This window comes from Carettochelys insculpta, chromosome 1, assembly GCF_033958435.1.
Source record: "Carettochelys insculpta isolate YL-2023 chromosome 1, ASM3395843v1, whole genome shotgun sequence".
Lineage (NCBI taxonomy): Eukaryota > Metazoa > Chordata > Testudines > Carettochelyidae > Carettochelys > Carettochelys insculpta.
The window spans coordinates 49163424-49179111 of NC_134137.1; the positions used below are offsets into that span (position 1 = coordinate 49163424).

General features: G+C 41.7%; 1 protein-coding gene across 6 annotated transcripts in view; it reads left to right on the forward strand.

Moving 5' to 3' along the window:
- Window positions 1-15688, forward strand: part of CDK8 (cyclin dependent kinase 8) — a 181643-nt gene that overhangs the window by 155395 nt on the left and 10560 nt on the right. For all 6 annotated transcript variants that reach the window (XM_074985692.1, XM_074985700.1, XM_074985712.1 and 3 more), the window contains 2 exons: window positions 923-992; window positions 2668-2740. In XM_074985692.1, the coding sequence (XP_074841793.1) occupies window positions 923-992; window positions 2668-2740 (143 nt within the window). The remainder of the gene's footprint in view (window positions 1-922; window positions 993-2667; window positions 2741-15688) is intronic.

The window sequence follows — 15688 nt, forward strand, 5'->3', positions numbered from 1 at the left end:
TCCCATCACGATTTAAACCATGTGTTAATGTGCCGAATTTGAATATAAAAGTCAGCTTAAATTCAAATTCGGTACATTAACACATGGTTTAAATCGTGATGGGAACTTTCTGAGTCACTATAGGGGCTCGTCTGCATACTTGGCTCAATCTAATTCTTGACCTTCCCCCCCACCCCTCCACTCTCTGATTTGCTCGCCTTGATTACCTTTTTCTGATTTGTCCTCCTTGCTTACTGTTTTTGGTTCTCCGTGTCTTAAATATTGAGTCTGTTCTGGTCTGGCTATGGTCTGAAGAAGTGGGTCTGTCCCACGAGAACTCACCTAATAAACTATCTTGCAAGTCTTTAAAGTGCTACTTGACTGCTTTTTGTTTTGATAGTCTATACACTATCACAGCTTACTCCTTGTATTACTACTTTTTCAATTACCTTAAAGTTAGTATCCCCTTTAAACAGTGCTGTTTTTTTTTTCTCTCAAAAAAGAACTGATACTCAGCCAGCTCCCCACTCCCTTCCCTCAGGCAAGCTTATACCTGGGGCTGCAGAGGTGCTGGTGCTCAATACAGGCACCAAAAAGTCTTAAATACTTAGACTTAATCAGGAAAAAAGCAAATTGGAACATGAGCAGTTCCTGCTGACATATTAGTTGCATATAAAATCTGTGTAGTTCAGCAATTATTGAACTTGGGTTGATATTTCGGGTTTTTAAATTGAGGAGTTGATTGGCACATTGCTACAACTGTGGACAGTTTGTCCACTGTGAAGAGATATTGAGTGCATTCAAGGAATGTAGAGACTAGGACAAAGCCAGGTTAGGTATGTTGGAAGGGAAAAGTAAGTTTAGAAGGAGATTTTGAATCATGTCTTTTCTTCTTTTATAAGAAAAGTATATGAGAAGGTACTAATGCATGTTGATCTTGCAGATAAAGATTGGGAGGACATAAAAAAGATGCCTGAACATTCAACATTAATGAAAGATTTCAGAAGAAACACGTAAGTTAAAGTTTTGATGAACTTTTTTGAGAGATTAGTTGTCTATTTTATCTTAATTATAATTATCCTAAAAATACTGTGCTTTAGTAGGCACCATTTTATAGTCATCTTGCAACAGATAAATATGAAATTTTTGTGACTTAGTTGAGGTATCTAATTATGTATATGAAATGTCTTAAATACTAGGATGCTTAAAACTCATTGCTACAACTGTAGCTGTTCAAGTGTAGAAAATTTAAGAAGCCAGATACTAGTTATTCAAAAAGTGCTGTATAGCAAAAAGAGAAGCAAAGTGGCAGATGTGAAATGGATGTATGTGAGAGGAGTGATTCTTGAGGCTGCTAATCACAGCCTTTCTTAGGTGTTAACACTCTAGGTTTATACCAAATCTATGGTAATGGAAAATTGTTCCTTTGTGATAAATACGTGAAAAGACATGATGGCCGGGCTATTTCCACACAAACTGTTAGCATAATTGGCAGTCTCAGGCTTAGTCTGCATTAATGAGATAAATTGATCAAAGCCACACTAAGTTGCATAAATGTAGCAAAAGTAGGTTTGATAGTCTTAGTGGTGTCTGCACCATGCCGTGTTGAGGGGAGACACACCCTCTAAAACATTTTCCACCTGCCATGAGGGTGATGTACTAAAGTTGATGGGAGAGCACTCAGCTTACTGAGTCTTCCCTAGATGAGCTAAGTGAATCGCTCTATAACAGCAGTGCTGATTTAGCCAGTAGTGAAGACAAGCCCTCAGTAGATGGGGCAAAGCTAAAGAGAGGGTGAAGGAAATGGGGTCTCGTAGAACTCAGTTAGTCACTTTCACCAAGTAGTTTCAGAGGGGTAGCCTTGTTAGCATGCTGCTTTGTTTGTTTGCTTGTTTGCTTGCTTGCTTGCTTGTTTGTTTTGAAGTTGTTTTGTAGCACCTTAAAGACCAACAATTTTATGTGGTAATGAGCTTTTGTGGGTGAGACCTCTTACCCACGAAAGCACGTTACATAATACATGAAATTGTTAGTAGTTAAAGTGCTGCAGGACTGCTTGCTTTCACAAAGTAGTTTGGCATTTGCTGCAGTAGAGAACTGAACTTTTCCTACTTGAACATGCAGATAGAAATAAATATTTAAAAATGGCCTAATGCATCCATGCAAACGAGGCAGAGTTGTGTTGTGACCTGTTGCAGTTCATCCTTGTGACTTCAGTACCATAGACTGACACAATGATTCTGTGTTTTAAACAATAGCAGTTGCATTGCCTTCTGGACACCTATCCTAAAAGCACTGCATTTAGGAAGACTGAAAGGCAACCAGTGTATGTATGGTTAGGACAGTACCTGACAAAGTATTTTAGCTCCATGCATGCTGGCATTAAAACAGTACAGACTGATAAAATTGTGATTAATTTTGCTGGCAAGAAGTCTAATCCAAATGGTACTTGGAACACACACAAATTATTCAGAACACTTGTATATGTGGTCACTTTGTGTGTTTTTCAGGCATCCTGGGAGGACATTTCTCTAGTATCAACAAGGCCTTTAAGGAAGCATTCACAGCTGGTGCTTGTGCCTTAACTGTTCAGTGAACCAAAATGGAGCTTTTGTCTCCAGGGCTGTCTGTCAGCATATTTCATAAGTGCCCAGTATGCATACTGATATATACCATACTTTTTTTTTCCAGGTATACCAACTGCAGCCTTATCAAATATATGGAAAAACATAAGGTTAAACCAGATAGTAAGGCATTCCACTTGGTAAGCTTCTGGTAGTACTATCAGTTGAATAGTCACATATGTCAGTAGAGGTCAAATTGGGGCTGGGCTGCTGTCAAGTGCTCTTTAACTGAATTTATTCGTAGTGCTCCAAACTGGAAACACTGCAGAGTACTTCTCATTTGCTGCTCCTGACAAATCAAATGATTCTGTGAAGAATTAAACTGAATTAGCACTTGAATACAATACAGCACAGGTTTTCTGTTTTTAATAATCATGGCAAATTTGTGGTTTTATTTTTGTTATGTATCTCTGTTTTTAATTTATCTTACTGCTTTTACATTTGTGTATTTTTAAAAAAGCAAATTAAAATATATTTTTGATAAGTACAGAAGTCATGATTTCTAGAGAATGCATATTTATCTGAACATTTTCTTCAACATATCAAATATGTATTCTGGGAAATATATTGAAATTTGAAAGTTTAGTTTATAAATTTTAAGAGGCTTGCTTCCTAAGGCTTTTGCATTTTTAAAAGATGTAAGTTATTTAAGCAATATGAGAACTTACTGAATTGGGAACAGATTTGTTGTGTTGTGCTTGCACTCTGATTTATTGTAAAATTGTTGACACGTTGCCTATTTTAAAAAAGTAATTATGCAAATTTAAAAATCTAGATATACAGTACTGCTGACCTCTGTAAGCAGGTTTAAAGAAAACAAGTCTATCAGTTTGACTAGGAGAATTCCAGCATCTTTTCCAATGTAAAGATATCTGTGTGGGAAGAAGAGGCTACCTAAACTGAGAGGAAAGAGGAAGAGTAGTGGTGGACAAGAGGGGAAAGATAATGTGTTGAGGGGCTTGAGAATCTCACCACTCCCATTGAATTGTATTACAACTGATGGAAAAATCAGGCATTTTTACATCTTTTTTGTTTTTAAACCAACACATGCTTTTGGCAGTTTCACAGCCCCGCTTTCTTTGCTCTTAAATATTTCTTTATTTTCATGTAAACTTCAGAATTTATATGCTTCAGCGAAAGGCTGAATGAATCCAAGTCAGTGTTTTAATTATAGATAAATGGTATGAAAATAAACAGGAGTTAATTGCAGCAGATGAATTATAGTAGCCAATCTGAGTAGAAAGGTTCATAATTGTAGTACATTTAGTTATTTAAAATACAGAGCTATGCAAATTAAACATCTAATAAGAGTGCAAAGAACTACTTCATTGAGACCTCTGTCATTATGCATAATTATCTGTGAAATAATCCTACATTCTGGAGGAGAATATCTTGGCATAATACTGGGTAACTATTCACAGTTCCAAGAGGACTGGTCTGCACTATTACAGAGAACAAGAAATTCACTATTGTGTCTTAGTCTCAATGAACTGGAAACCCACTTTTGAAGAAATGAGTCAAACATACCTCTAGGTGCCTTGAAGAGCGCAGACATTTGTACACAACGCATATATAGTCAGTAGCATTATGCAAAACACGAGGGAATCTTTGTACATAATCAAAACAGCCAGTCATTTCCCACTTTGTCATAATAAAATTCTCAATTGTTACCACATCAAGAATGAGAGCAGAGCTTCACAGAAGGTGATTCTTGTATTCATAGGTGGTTTACACAGTGTTCTGCTGTGAAACTATGCATTAGTTAAATAAAATACATATTTGGCATTGCACGTAAATAAAATACTTTACACAGGTTGAACCTCTCTGATCTGGAACTTTGTGGTCCAGTAACATCTGTATGATTTTAGTTAGCTGAACGACCACTTGTCATCAGTGTGGCCAGATTTCCTTTGGTCCTCGAAAGTTTGTTTACAAACCCCAGTCCTGGCTCTGAGTTTTACACTGTTATTTAGCTCTAATTTACCCCTAGATGTCTAAGAGCCCAGTAAGAGGTAGAAGTGTTGGTAATGTGGTAGACCAGGGGTTGGCAGCCTGTGGCTCTGGAGCCACATGCAGCTCTTTCAGGAGTCAGTTGCACCTCCGGGCGCTGCCACCATTGACTTCTCCTTCGGCTGCCTGTCCCACCGTGGTTGATAATGGAGCTAAATGTAACTGGTTTAACAGCTGCCAGGGCTGCAGGAGGGATCCGACCGTTAAGCCAATTATATTAATTCCAATATTTCAGCAGCAGCAGAGCAGGGAGCCACCTGTGTTGCAGGTGGGGGAAGCACCTAGCCCACAGGAGAGCTGTGGGAAGGGGTGGCCGAGTCTGCCCCCGCTGGAGCCATGTAGCCCACTGAGCAGCTGAAGCGGGTTAATTATGGGGATGAGGGTATTGGGGCTGAGGGGTTAAACCTGGGGTTGGGGAGAGTGGGTTTGGGTTGAGGGGGTTAAGCCTGGGAATAGGGGCAGGGGGAAGTGGGATGCACAAGGTAAATCGGGTTTGGGTTGAGGGGGTTAAGCCTGGGAATAGGGGCAGGGGGAAGTGGGATGCACAAGGTAAATCTTTGGAGTTAGGGGGGCAGATTTGGGGGGCTGAGGTGGGTAAAGCCTGAAGACGGGGGGGGGGCAGGTTTGTGGGCCAAAGGGGGTAGAGCCTGTGTGTGTGCGCGCGTGCGTGTGTGTGTGTGATGCAAACATTTGCTGCTTCTTGCTTTAGAGCCTATGCCCAAGCAAAGCAGTTTTCTTGTCCTCATTTGCTCTCCAATCAAGGCATGAAAGTAACTTGACCTTAAACTTTCTAACTGGCACAAATCATAGTATGTGCCATTCTTAAAACAGGGGTTACAAAAAGTATGGTTTAATGTTGTTTATTGAGGAGTGTCTCCTATTCACATGCATTCCAGCTCTTGACATATTTTTTTTTAATTGAATTTGAAAAATGGCTCTTCTCGCTATTTTGGTTGCAAGTCCCTGTGCTAGACACAGTTGACATCCCGTGGTCCAGCAACTTCTCTCATCCAGCACCAGTCAGGTCCTGAGAGTGCTGGATGAGAGAGGTTCAACCAGTATTTTTATTTTAAAAAAATCTAATTTTTCTGGACATAATACCAATAAGTGATACTATACAGCAATAATACGTACCTTTGACAAGTGCTGTTGGACATGAAGTTTTAAATGGTGAGAGACAATCCAGCATTGCTTTTGTATTTGTCTCTGAGTATTGTGGTATGAAGTGGGTAAAGTACAATTTGTAAAATTTGGAGGTCTCAGATACTTCTGATAATTCTGAATACCTTTTTCTTTTGAACAGATATACTGCCTTTTGCCTCAGAGAGATAGCTGTGTTAGTTTGAATCTTCACAAAACAAAGAAAGCAGTCTTGTTGCAAACTAAAGACTAACAATATTTTATCATCAGGTGACGGGCTTTTGTGGGAAAGACCCACTTTTTCAGATCTGGAGCATAACTGAGTGTCTCTGTGAATTTGGTCCCAGTGGTGGCTGACCTATGTAACTTTATCCTCACCCACAACAATTTCAGATTTTGGGACAATTTATACCTCCAGATCAGTGGCACTGCAGTGGTCACCCGCATGGCCCCACAGTTAGATAACATTTTTATGGCTTCCTTAGAACATTGTTTCCTCATCTCCTGTCCCCTATTACCTCTATGACCCATCATAAAGGGACTTTTGAAGAATTCCACAGGGATTTCAACTTGCACCCCTCCATCAATCTCAGCTTTGACCATACCACATGAAAGATCCATTTCCTGGACACCACAGTACAAATCACTGATGGTCAAATCAATACCACTCTATACTGGAAACCCTCTGACCTCTGTTCTTACCTACATACCTCCAGCTTCCATCCAGGACACATCACACGATCCATCATTTATAGTCAATCCCTAAAATACAACCACATCTGCTCCAATCCTACTGACAGAGACAAAAAACTTGATGTCTTCCAGGCATTTATAAAACTTAATTACCCACCAGGAGAAGTAAAGAAACAGATTGACAGGGCCAGATGAATACCCAGAAGCCAGCTACTTCTAGATAGGCCCAGGAAGATTAATAACAGAATACCACTTGTCATCAGCTATAGCCCTCAATTTAAACCCCTCCAGCACATTACTAACAATCTACAACTTATACTGGAACATGCTTCACTCTCTAAGGCCGTAGGTGACGGGCTTGTTCTTTCCTACAGACAGCCACTCAACCTCAAGAAAATTCTCACTAGCAAGCACATGCCATACCACAAAAGTATTAAACCTGGAACCTTTGCTTGCAACAAATCCTGTTGCCTGCTCTGACCACATATTTACACTAGAGACACCATGACTGGACCTTACCAAGTCAGTCACATGATCATGGGCTCATATCTTGCACTTCCACTAAAGTGCCAACAGTGCCCCACTGCCATGTACATTAGATAAACTGGACAATCAGTATGCCAAAGAATGAATGGACACGAGTCAGACATTAGGAATCTGAATACACAGAAACGGGTAGGTGAGCGTTTTAACTTGGCAGGACACAGTATTGATGACTTAATGGTCTGTTACACAACAAAGAGATTTTAACACCAGATTACAAAGGGAGACATCTGAATTGGAATTCATTTTCAAGTTTGATACCTATTGTTGTGGACTGAACAAAGATCTGTTATCTTATGTATTACAAGGGCAATTTTCCCAGCTTTGATATTCACAATAATGGCAGATGTACCACTTGAGAGACTTGCAGAGGTTCTCTCTCTGTCTCTCTCTCTCCCCCGCCACCACCCCACACCCCTCTATTTACCTGATTCTTCAGGTTTTTTTCTTTCCTTCCACCACCCCTCACCCCTTTCTTATTGGGACTAAATTCACAGCCACTCAGTAATTCTCCAGATGTGAAGAAGTGGGTCTTTCCCTCGAAAGCTTATCATCTAGTAATACTGTTAATCTTTAAGGTGTTACAGGACTGTTTCCATGTTTTCTGCCTTTTGCCTGCGATTTTACTGTGTTTCACACTATGGTTGGTTAAATTTACTGCTAGTGCCTAAACAACAATAAAAAAGGTAAAAGTAGCACACACTTGCTTCTTAAGAGTAACTAAAAGAAAGTTACTAAATCCCACCCCACCCCACACACCATTTTATCATAATCCTACAAAATATCAAGTTCTCAGAGATCAGTAAATCTAATAGAAAAATTCAAATTTGTGGCAATATTGGTAACTTTTTCTTCACTGGTCACTAGGGCCCTATCAAATTCATTTCCGTTGTGGTCAATTTCACCATCATAGGATTATAAAAATTACAAGTTTCCAGATTTAAATAGCACAAATCACAAACTTTACAGTGATGTAATTGTAGGGGTTCTGACCCAAAAAGAAGTGTGTATGCTGTGGGGAAGTTGAACAGTTATTGCTGGCGTGTTGTTGTACTGCTACTCGTCTACACTGCTGCTGGCAGTGGTAGCGCCTTCAGAGCTGGACAGATGGAGAGTAGTGGCTGCTGGCAGGGAGCACAGCTTTGAAGACAGTGCCACCACCAGTAGTAACACAAATAAGGATAGCATGATATGGTATTGCCACGTTTCTACACTGTTGCCTGCAGAGCTGAGCCTTTGGCCAGCAGCTGCCATTCCCTGGTCATCCAGTTCTGAAGGCAGCAGAGAAGTAAGGGTGGCAGTACTGTGACTCTCTTAAAATCCTACAACACCCCCTTGGATCCTTTGGGTCAGGACCTCCAGTTTGAAAACATTTGTCTCCCCCCATGAAATCTGTGCAAGAGTGGCTAAAATTACACAAAAGAGCAGATTCACAGTCCATGATACTGTTTTTTTCAGGGCTATGAATCTGGTAGGGCCCTACTTCCGACTTCAGAAGTAGTTAATGTTCTTGTCTCATAAACCCAGGCTGCTTCTACACTTGCCCCCTCCTGTCGGAGGTGGCACGGTAATGAGACAGTTCAAAGTAGGCTACTGAGGTGCTAAGGTGCATATTCAGTGCCACATTAGCATAATGACAGCTGCCTGAATTTTGAAGTGTAGACTTCGAATTGCAGATTGACAGCAAGATGGTGATAGCTTTGAAATAAGATCTAAATCCACAAAACTAGATCAGAGTAAGGGAATGTTGAATGGGAGCTTATTTCAAAGCTGCCCCCATCTTCACTGTCAATGTGCAATTTGAAGTCTGCACTTTGAAATTCGCGCGGCTGCTATTTTGCTAATGAGGTGCTGACTGTGCACATTAATGCCTCCTTAGCCTGCTTTGAATTGCCTCATTACCATGCCACCTCCGACAGGAGGGGTGAGTGCAGAAGTAGCCCCAGGCTGCTTTTCATTTCTTGCCAAAATGGAGACCAAAATCCCTACTTTTCTCTGCCTAATTCCCAAAATCTTTGTTTCTTCCTGAGAGGCTCTGTAGTGTAGTTAGGCATTTGCAATACACAATTTTGGAACACACTGAAAATTAAGATTAAAAAATATAGGCAGCAGTGTAACATAAATTTAATATAAAATTAAATATCACTTGGAATACTGTGTCATTCTATTATTTTCATATTTAATTCAGTATCCTCTATTACTTAATATATCTGAGGCTGCTGCCTTTCCAGCCTGCTCCAGGGGTCTGCTACAAAATATAGGTCAGCTTGCCATGTAATGCTGCTCTTGATGATAAGCTTTTTTTGGTACCACCCACAATAAGAGAAAGGGGTCACATTGGTTCAAAGCAAATTAGCTTCATTAAAGAGGTGTGAATGCGCTGGTCAAATTGACCTGAAAACATCTTTGTTTTCCAAATCTTGAATGTTTGGAAATTGTGTTTGCTGCTCAGTGGGGACAGTCAGTCACAAAGTAATCATCGATAGGATGTGAATAAAAATGTCCTTTCCCTCTACTCCTCCCCTTCCTCATCCCTCCAACCCCCATGGTATCACTACGTGGATAGCAGCAATTTTTTGGATACTTTAACTGTGTGTGTGTTTGGGATTTCCACCCCCAAAAGAAAAGTTTAAATCAGATCCAACATCAGACATATTAATTCCACTAGAGCTTTTGAGACAAACCCTGTCCGGGGTGCGGGGTAATTGACTATGAAGATGTTCATAGAAATTGCAAATTTTTTTCTCTTGAAGTTGGACTTCTTGTGGAATTGTTTATAAGATGTGTGGCTACACAGCAGGCTGTCGAGGCCTGTGTGGGGAGGGGGTGGTGGGAAGGGAAGGGCAGAGGAGAGGACCCCAGCCGAAACCCACAAAATTGGCTGCGACTAGGGAAAGGCACCTCTGCCCCAGCCCAGATCCTTGGAAGTTCCATGGCCAAGGACAGGCACCCCTGCCTGGCCTAGTCCAGCGCAAGCCAAACCAGCACAAGCTTCTGCAGCTGTGGAAAGGCATCCCTTCCCTAGTCCAGCCCAATCTAGCATGGCTGGGGAAAGGCACCCCCAAGCCCAGCCCCACTGGAGCTGCTGCAACTGGGAAGAGGACCTCCCTCCCTAAACTCACCGAGTAGCCACATCCAGGGAAAGGCTCCCTTCCCCTGGCTTTGAGCTGCTGCCATGATAGAGGGATGGGGAGAGACCTCTCTCCCCAGGGCAGCCTGCAACCCAAACTTTTTATCCCTGGCCCCACCCCAGAGCTCACCCTCCCACACTCCAATCCTCTGCTCAGTTCTGAACATTTTCCCACTCTTCTAATTCCTCAGACCCACCTCCATATTGGTACACAATTTATTCTGCACTTGGATGTTAAAAACTAGAGGCAATGCTGCTGGCTTCCACATTTGTTCTTCTTCAGTTTGCATTAAGCTGAGGTTCCCTTTCAGAGAGAACTATCTTTGGTACCCCTTCCACTGACCTTGATCTTTTGCGGTTCACAGTGGGGTTACTCCCCTGCTGCTTGCTCTGGGGGCAAGCCCTCTTTCCTCTGCAGTCAGACTCGTACAGATTGATCACAAGAGGGTGAATCCTGCTATCTAGTTTCAAAATAACAGCTAGTTCCAATGAGAAGCCTCCATCTGTTCTCACATTCTATAAGCCGGGGGTTTATCCCACCTATCTCAGCCCCTTACCCACTGCAGGTTGAACCTCTCTCCTTGCCCTACACCCTCGGGACCAGACCAGTATCTGACAAGAGAATTTACTGGACAACAGGGGCGGATCAGTATTTTCTAGCACATTTACCAACACTTCCACTGCTTACTGGGCTCTTAGAAGACATTTAGAGGTAAATTACAGTTAAATAACAGCACAGGACACTGACAGCCAGGACTGGTGGCTGTAAACATACTTTATGGGACTACAGGAAACTTGGCCACACCCATGATAAGTGGCTGGCTGGCTGGCTAACTAAAATCATGCTGGATTATAGAGTTTGCCAGATTAGAGAGGTTCAACCCATACTCTTCTTTGCAATCTCATGTTTTGAGGGAGTGTGGATTGTAAAGGAGTTCAGTGAGATTTATGGTTAATTCCAGTAAGAATCTTGGTTTTGTTTTTTTGCTCATGTTAATTTTACTCTTTTGAAATTTAAAGGGAATTGTTTTGCCTATTGTTTCATATGGGCTTGGACATCACTAGTGGCTTTCCCTCAGTGCCTCTGCTACCTTTGTGGTGAGGGAATCTAATTCTTTGGGTAGCAAAGTGCATTCAATTTAATTTCTCTTCCAAAAGGTAAATGGAAATTATTTAATCGGGTTGAGAGAAACGTAGCACAACACTAGCAGACGCAGTCTATTTATTCCCCGATAGAGTTGGCAGCAAACCCATGAAATCAAACTGTGGGATCCATGAAAATCCTCTGCTCTCTGCCGTGTTTACCTCCCAGATGTACTCAAATTCATCTTTATTATGCACTCCTTTGTTAAACAAACTCCCTAGTACTCTCCAAGACCCTCTTCTCTCTGGCTACATCTACACTACAGATGTTGATATATGCAAAGTAATGCAGATTGGAAAGAATAAGCCCAACATACAAAATGATGGGGACTATAGCTATTTAAGAAGAGAGATCTGGGAGTCATTGTGGGTAGTTCTCTTAAAAGCATCCACTCAATGTGCAGCAGCAGTCAAAAAAGAAAACAGACTGTTAGGAATCATCAAAAAGGGATTGAGAATAAGACAAACTGTTCTATTGCCTGTATATAAATCCATGCTACCCATTCAAGAAACATAACCAGGGTCCAGAGTAATAAAGAGGAAGCTGTGCTAGTCTATACACTATCAAAACAAAAAGCAGTCAAGTAGCACTTTAAAGACTAGCAAAATGGTTTATTAGGTGAGCTTTCGTGGGACAGACCCACTTCTTCAGACCATAGCCAGACCAGAACAGACTCAATATTTAAGGCACAGAGAACCAAAAACAGTAAGCAAGGAGGACAAATCAGAAAAAGATAATCAAGGTGAGCAAATCAGAGAGTGGAGGGGTGGGGGGAAAGGTCAAGAATTAGATTGAGCCAAGTATGCAGACAAGCCCCTATAGTGACTCAGAAAGTTCCCATCACGATTTAAACCATGTGTTAAGTGTCATCTTTGATACCATTCCTCCAGCCTGAGATGGAAGATGTCATTGAAACTGGCCCAACAAATACCTGACTATCTACATCTGTGCCTGTGTGACAGGGTTAAGTGCTACTTGACTGCTTTTTGTTTTGGTAGTATATAGACTAGCACATCTCCCTCTCTGTTACTATCCATCAGAGAAGAGGCACACAGTTTATAGGGCTGGCCTGCTTGCTTACCTATATATCTTGTGAATTTCTTATTTTCTTATGATTTTTGATTTTTTTTCGTATAATAGGTTTATAATAAAATAGTTTTGATGTAATACAGGATGAGGTCTGTGGGTCACTTGCACGTGGAGCTAAAGCAAAGTTAGCATGCATGTGTCTGGGACATTTCTCCCAGACAGCAAAGTTGGTACATATATGTTTGGGAGCTTTCACCTACATAAATGGTGATGAGCTAAAGCATAGGTAAGGTCCATATATGGTTGCAACCTGTAATATAAATGTCTTAAAGCAGATTGGCAAAGAAATTTTCCTAGTACCACACACTAGGCTTCACATGGGGTGTCTTCATGTGTGCTTCAGCTTAGTTTACAAAACAAACAGGGACAGACTAGACAAACCCCTTTCACTGCCTTCAAGGGTCAAAATTTCCCTCAAATGTTAGAAAGACCCAGGCAACATTTGCAAAAACCCCTTCTGTTGTTTCTCACCACTGACACATTGTTCAGAAGGTGGAGTGCACATCTAAACAGCCTTTTGACCTGAGGCAAATGATGTCCACCAGAGGTGTGTCCCTTCACATTAACCTCTTTGAACTAAGAGCAGTCAGTAATGCCTGCACTTGCTTCCTCCTTCTGATCAAAGGATCACACGAGTCATAACAGGTGATATAAGCTGCATGTTTGTTCTACATAAACAAGGAGCAGCTTGGTCACCCTTCCTCTGCATGTAAGCTGTGAGACAATGGAATTGGTGTATCTGTTGTGACAGCACCCTATCTGTAGTCTGCCTCCCATGCACCCAGAACTGGATAGCAGACACTTTCAGTTGCAGGTTCCCTCATGATCATAAGCGGGAATTAGACCCAACAGTATTTCACTGTTTGTTCAGGTGATGGACGATACCAGCTGTAAACTTGTCAGAGCTGAAAAATTCAAGGTGGTCATGGCTACAGTTATCATTCTAGCATTGGAAGGGGAAGATTGGTTTTTGGACTTTGACCGATAGGATTTCTACTTTTATATGTCAGCCTTACCAATTCACAGCTGATTACTTTGATTCATTCTCAGAAAAGGCCTCTACCAGGACAGGGTGCTCCCCTTCCAGCCATCAGCAGCATGAGTATAGTTTCCAAGGTGTTCTCAGTGCTGGCCACGCACTTACAGGGGGTCGTGATGACCTACCCTTATCTGGCTTATTGCTTCCTCAGAGTTTAGCCTCTCAAAGGCTTACCAAGTCACCAAAACTGTTTATAGAACTGGACCTACAGATCAATGCCCAAAAATCATCCCTTGGTCCAGCACAGCACCTGGAATTCGTAGCCTCTGGCCTTTGACTCTTTAGACGCCAGAGCTCTCCTGCCTCAAAACAGATTCTTCTTTCTGGCTAAACTCAGAGACCGTTCAGACAAGTCTGCAAATATCAGCCAGACACTGCCTACAACTCTTGGGACACATGGTTGTGATTACTTTGGCCAGAAGAATAGGAGAAATTAGCAGCTCCAATGTCACAGCCTTCCCCTCCCCCCGACCCACATCATTCTGACATTCAGCGCATGTCCAAAGCTTATTTGTAAGATAAACCCCATGTTTCACATGAACCAGTTAATCAGTTTTCTAATATTCGATCCCAAGCCTCACTGAGCCAATAGAAAGGCTTTATTACATATCCTGGGTTTCAGAAGAGCCCTAGTCCTCTACCTTTACAGGATGAAGGTCTTCAGACACTCCTTCACGATTTCATCTTTATTGTGGAAGGATCCAAGGGCTCAGCAGAATCACCCCAAAGATCTTCTGAGGGGGTCTCGAATTGTATTAGACCGTGTATGAGAAGATGTACCCAACTTTTCAATATGACGCCTGTACATATTATTGGTACACACTTCACAAGGTTGATCTCCTCGTGCATTCTCTTCTTCAGGAATGTCCCAATGCCCTGTGTGGCTCCATACCACGAGTCTGTACCTGACCTGACTGCAAAGCCCCAGCCTTCCAGAAGGTACACCGTGGGAGCCACCTGCAGTGGAGCTCCTATTGGGTCACTACATTCAGTTACTCATCTTGTGCAGTAAAAATGTTTCTTTGAGATTGTGTGCATGTGGGTGCTTCAGAGCCCCCCTTCCTCCCCTCAACTTCAGAGCTTTTCTCAATGGCTCTGTGGTAGAGAAGGAACTAAGGGAGCTTAACCTTCATTCACTGACTAACCTTGTGAAGTAGGAGGAGAGACAGCCCATGTGTACACCTAACACACTGCTACCAAAGGTCTCGGAACAGCAGTGCCGGGAGCCAAGTACACCTACAATGGCTCACCAATAGGGAGGCACATCTCAAGAAGCCTTTGTTACTGCTGAAAGTGAGTAATTTCTTCTCGGCACTAGTGTGTATCTGGGTTCTAAAATGATCCCAGCAAAACTTTTTTTCAAATTTTCATAAAGGGGATAAATTCTCAGAGGATTCTGTTTCTCTTTTCTTCTTTCTCTGAGTTTCTCTTGTGGGTGTATGGTTATAAGACAGTGAACCCAGCAACTCTGCTTCCTGTCTCCCAGGGTTAAATGGTTTTTGCTCTTGTTTTTTGATGGAAAGTCTCTTTCTAACAGATACTTCTGCACTGTAGGAGCAGAGCAAAAACGACAGTTTCTCTTTCTTGGCATGATAATTGCACAGTCATTCATCTCTGAATTGCTGCTCTATTTTTCATTTTCTCCTGCCAGTTTGTGATCCAGTTATTTCATAGTAGTTATTCTGAAACAGGTGCTATTTCAAAATAAGCAGCATGTGTGTAGACTATGTATTTCAAAATAGCACTTAGCTATTTTGCAATACATTTTGCGTGCAGCAGCCCTATTCCAGAATTGCTATTCTGGAATATTCAGCTTATTTTGAGATAGGGCTGCTGTGTATACATAGCCTTAGGTTGCAATTAGTAGTCCTTGGAAGAGAAGAAATTCTATTTTGCATTTGGTTTGTTTGCTTTAATGTTTGGATGCAGTCCTAGCTTTTTGGCAGTTGTCCAACTACTGTCCCATACTACACTGCTTTATAGTTGGACGAGCTTGTCTCTGTGCCCTCTGCTTTTCCGGTATCATCTTGACTGGATGTTACCTCACTGTTTAAGGAGTGGCAGACAGACAGGAGTATCCCTTTCCTGTACCAGTATCCAATAGTCATTATTTTACACACCAGAGTATCCATATCCTTTATAGCATCCATAATCCTCCTCCCCCGTGATTCTCTATGGACCATTTCAGAAGTTCTGGAGTTAGTTGCTGTCTTTGGAAGAGCTGCATCTTCAGTGTCATTTATAGAAGAGTCACTGGAATATAGACATCTACAAGATGCTATCAGAGCAAATAAAGGAGA